Consider the following 4,928-nt stretch of genomic DNA (forward strand, 5'->3'; position numbering starts at 1 on the left):
AACAAAAAATTCTCATCTTATTATAAAGAAATTGTGACTAACCGCCTGGTTGTTTTTCACAAGTATGCTTGTTTCATAACAAACAAGCATGCTTGCCAAGTGTGGCTTACCATAGGTGAACATCCTTGGGGAAGTCAGCTCGATGTTTGGTAGCGCTCCAAGATGGTTGAGAACGGCGCACCTGTAGCCTTGTTTCTGTGAGTAATCCACAAAGGTCCGTATATAATGCTTCTCACTATGGTTACCGATCCCAGGACAGATCACCATGGTGATGTCATCTGTAATGGGACAGAGACAGATAAACTCTAGTGAAAGTACGTGCAACACATTTGCCTCTCCAGAGGAATCGTCTTAATCATAAACCATAAACCATAAGTGGATGAAAATGACAAGCTGTCAAGGTCTAAAAATGCACGAATGCAGCATAAAAAGATTATTTGTGAGTAATATTCCAGTCTTTTTAAACCATATGATAGCTCTGTGTATATTTTTAGATCAACATTTCCCCTTTGGGGTCAAAAATCCCTTTGCTATTGAAAAACCCAGGCTCACCTCCTGTACTGTGGACGCCTTGTGGCTCAAACAGGTCAAAGGTGGCAGTGGCTCCATCAGGCATAGGCAGGTACTTACGCAGCCCACAAGGTTTAGGGGACTTTACCCTTCCCATCTTCCCATAAAGAGCAGTCTGGAGATGTCCACTCTTTCCCCATAACAAGGGAGGGATGTACCTGGAGACATGGGCAGGTGGCGTAATAGTTATTAAGTGTATCCAAATATTTATTTAACTAAAAATTTACTCCTGGAATCTTCTAGTCATTCTACAGCACATCGCATCATTTTATTGTATTTTGCCATCTAAAAAAGATGCAATGTGTGAGAAGACTGCAATAAGATGACAAGAAATCCTTCTAGGCAGCAGCACTCACTCTTTGGTTAGAATGGGGCAAGACTTGAGCAGGTAACGATTGAGAGGGGTATCTTGACAGGTGATGTCAGGGGCTGCCGTGGGACACTTCAGGTTCAGGCTCCGCACTATGACATACAGCACCGTGGCTACAGCAGCCAGCTTCATGCCATCAAACATGGCCGGCATCTCAGGAGATATGGTGCGGACATCTGCCTCCACTTGGGCACTCATGATGGATTAGTTTACTAATAGCTGATTTAAGGGGGAAAAAATTATAAAAGGAAATATATAAATATTTTAACTTATAAGAACTTTTAACATGCATACACGAATATATACATACGTGGACTGTAGAATAGCACATATTTCAAATATCACTTTATGTTCAGATCAAATGGAATAAGCCTAAGGAAATAAGCCTCTCAATATTCATAAAATTATATGTGTAAAGCTTTTTAAAATAATGAAATGACATTGTTGTTGTTGTTTTTTTGTAGAAAATATTATAATTGTTTTTCAAACATGGATACAAAGATTACATATCTAAGAACTTGCCACATGTGTCAAACTAGATAATATTCCTCCTTATTATAATATCAGACATTACTTGTCATTGACCTATGTACACACACCTGTGCAGACACACATGCATAAGTAATAGAAAAGAGTAAATTTGGACACAATTAATCTAATTTAAAAAAAATATGCTAAACACATATAAAGATAGGATAAATTACAAATATAAAAGACATAAATATTGCACATAGAATGAATTAATAATTTCCTATCACACCTTGACTCTTAAAAAAATATGTGCTGGGTTACAGAGCAGCTTCCGAATGTCAATGTTCAGTCCAGCAGAAAAACAGAGGCACTTCACTGACCCGGATGTGTCATCCAGTCAAAGTATGCTGCATCATGCAACAGTTACAGGGGGTTAATCTGTCTGCTCTTGGTGAGTACAGTTTACAGTGACTCTATCAACAGAGTTAATCATACTTCTGACATAAACATACTTTTGAATTTTTATTATTTAATATAAAGCTGCTGTATTATATATTTTTTGCACTGGTTATAAGACAATTCAGGACGCGTTGAGCAATTTAAATACTGCTTGTGCGTTATGCTACAACAGAATATAACTATAACATCGAATTCTTAGCATGCACAACATGCATAAAGAAAACAATGCATACCTTGTCTTCAAAGTTGTCCAGTGACTCCTCTGTGCCTCTGCTCTTTACATCTTCACTGTAACGTTACTCAAAGACATCTGACGACTACAAACAACATTCATAGATTATCGTCATTCACTTTACACCCAGCAACTGGAGCGCGTCTTCATTCGAGTCCTCTGATTGGAGCAGCGTCACAATGACGTCAGGTTCGGCGCGCCTACAGTGCCATAGATATTCAGTTGGTTCCAGCACTATCGCTGTGCGCTAGAATTACAATAGCGTCAACTTCACTGTCATTCAATAGCTGTTACCTGAAGTGAACAAAAAGTACAGAGAAATTACACTTAAGTTTAAGTATGGATACTGTGTTAAATTTTCACTGAAGGAGAAGTCAAAATATTGGGCCAAAAACAAGTGAAAGTTTACAAAAATGTTCAACAAGTAACTGCACTTAAGAAAACGTTTTTCTTTGCACAAATCTCAAGGTCGCTAAAAGCATTACAAGTTCGCTTACCTTAAGTTAAACATTAAAAGTAAAAGTAAACTTTTAATTGGAAATGTATGAAGAAACGTGATCAACTTCCATCAGCTTTGTTTTGCATTGTTTCACAGAATAGAATAAAGATATTCACTTAATTAAATGATAGATGAGTCATTTTATCCCTTTAAACGTCTCTACTGGTTTGTTTACCTATAATTTAATTTATCTCCCAAAAATAAAATGCTAAAGCAAGCAAGTAAAATAAACAAATAAGTAGTTGAATAAATAGGCCTAAAGAAATAAATAAATTCTCCCAAATTAAATGAAATTTAAAAAAAATGTCTTTCCTTTAAACTTGTTTTCTGCGCATGTTGCATATAAATTAATTTTAACCACCCAGAACTAAAATGTGTAAAACAGAGGAAAAAACGCATATGCTTAATACAAATAAATCAGTAAATAAGTAGGAATTAATTAATAAATGAATAGGCTAAATAAGAAAAAATAACATTATCCTATTATAAAAATGATAAATAATGATCCCTTTAAACGTCTTTATATTTTTATATTTTATCTCCCAGAAATCAGATATAGATAGATAAATAGATAGATAGATGATGGATGGATGGATGGATGGATGGATGGACTGACTGATTGATTGATTGATTGATTGATTGATTTAATACAGCTTCATATATGAATATGAACAGTGTGCTGATTGATAATTTCCACAAGATGGCAGGATACAACTGAAAACACACACTGCTCCATGGAGCAAGTTGTTTACAGTTTCCATGTATTACAAGTGCTTTCGTCAGAGTGGTATGTTCTCACAGAAATTCAGAGAACTGGAGAGAGCAGATGCAAAAGTGACAACAGCAGTGGACCAGCAGTCCAAGAACATCTCGAGGACTCAATATAGCAATTACACGGCAAATTCCAAGTAAATGCACGCTGTAATGCACAACTGATTTGATCCCCCTTATAAATTATTGTATTATTTCCCGTAAGTGCCATAAATGAAACTCAGTTAGTCACTCTAAGTGATGCTAAATAAGATGGATATTTTGTGAGTCAACCAGGATCTTAAATGTCTGATGTTTAAAATCCAGCTCCATGATTTCCCCACAGCCGACATCCATTATGTTATTAGAGATTAGTGGCTCTGCTGGAGGAAAATCAACCTCACATTATATTCAATCAAATCAAGTGGGACTGGCTAAAGTATCTGTAGAGGAGCATTTAGACACAAGCTCTTAAGGGCCCCAGCAACAGAGCCAAGAGAGACATTAATAGGCTATTTTTCATTATGCATAAAATGGAATCTAGTGGTGCATGAACAATTGGTCTTCTCCTTAAACGTTTTGACTTTGTGAAGTCCTTTCAAGTTTGGGGTTAACTAGCCTAATATAATGCCATTTCTCTTTCAATATTTCTAATTTACTGGATCCTCCAGTTTACATTGTCCAGCAGCTTTGCATTTTGCTTTATAGGCCTACACAAAAGCACAAGATACTAAAAAAAAGCATGATCACCAATTGACCATCACCCACACTTTGCATCGACCCACATGCATAAATGCATCTTAGAGCAATACACCCACTACCTTGACCTTACAAAACCCAATTATGCTTCTGCAAGAATGCAGCATTTATTTATGTTACAACAATCTGCTTTATCTCACTTTCCATTAGGCCTACTTATCTTCAGTTCATAATTCAACTGCAAGTTGGGCTTAATGTTTAAACAACCACTTCTGCAGAAGCCTTAATGATGCATTCAGAAAAATCAGTTCCTTTTAAGATTTTTAAAGAGATTCTGAAGATTCTATCATAATTTATTCACCCCACTTTTGTTATTTATACAGTGGATCAGAAAAACAGTCTCATTTAGGCTACTTTAATTATATGAAAAAGATATAGGCTTAGTAAGAGAGCGGTGACTAATACTGTCAAACACAGAACGTTCCCATAAGGTTCTTATTTGTTCCAGTTTGGTTTTGGGAACCGAAAAAAATAAGGTTTTGGGAACGTTCTCTGTTGGTTCGTTAGTTGTTTTTTTTTAGCTTGGTTTTTGTATTCCACAGAAGAAAGAAAGTTATGCAGGTTTGAAACGACATAAGTAAATATTTTCAATTTTTTGCCGTGTAAACAACACAGCAAATGCCTGAAACCACCAAATGTTTTCTCGTTCTGTAAACCGAGCTGCTTTGTTTACTGCATCAAGTCAATCAAGCAGCGCACCGTTATTCGCACTAATGACTACCCTAGGGGCGGGGTCGTGGGCGGGGCCATATTTTAAAAACAGGATGTAATTGGCTGAGAGCAGAGATACACGTGGGAGCGCATATATTGTCCCTCTC

General features: G+C 36.5%; 1 protein-coding gene across 6 annotated transcripts in view; it reads right to left on the bottom strand.

Moving 5' to 3' along the window:
• The window catches only part of abhd2b (abhydrolase domain containing 2, acylglycerol lipase b), a 9,734-nt gene extending 7,519 nt beyond the window's left edge, over positions 1-2,215 (bottom strand). For 2 of the 6 annotated variants that reach the window (XM_016569886.1, XM_016569891.1), the window contains exons 1-5: positions 2,104-2,215; positions 1,701-1,858; positions 927-1,159; positions 553-728; positions 111-278 (exon numbers count right to left, since the gene is read on the bottom strand). In XM_016569886.1, the coding sequence (XP_016425372.1) occupies positions 111-278; positions 553-728; positions 927-1,138 (556 nt within the window). In that variant the 5' untranslated portion in view covers positions 1,139-1,159; positions 1,701-1,858; positions 2,104-2,215. Of the gene's footprint in view, positions 1-110; positions 279-552; positions 729-926; positions 1,160-1,700; positions 1,885-2,103 lie in introns of all 6 variants that reach the window. The other 4 variants (XM_016569889.1, XM_016569888.1, XM_016569887.1 and 1 more) reach the window with 4 other exon arrangements.
• Between the last annotated feature and the right edge of the window lie 2,713 nt (positions 2,216-4,928).

The sequence above is a fragment of the Sinocyclocheilus rhinocerous genome, unplaced genomic scaffold (genome assembly GCF_001515625.1).
Source record: "Sinocyclocheilus rhinocerous isolate Xijiao unplaced genomic scaffold, SAMN03320098_v1.1 scaffold200, whole genome shotgun sequence".
Lineage (NCBI taxonomy): Eukaryota > Metazoa > Chordata > Actinopteri > Cypriniformes > Cyprinidae > Sinocyclocheilus > Sinocyclocheilus rhinocerous.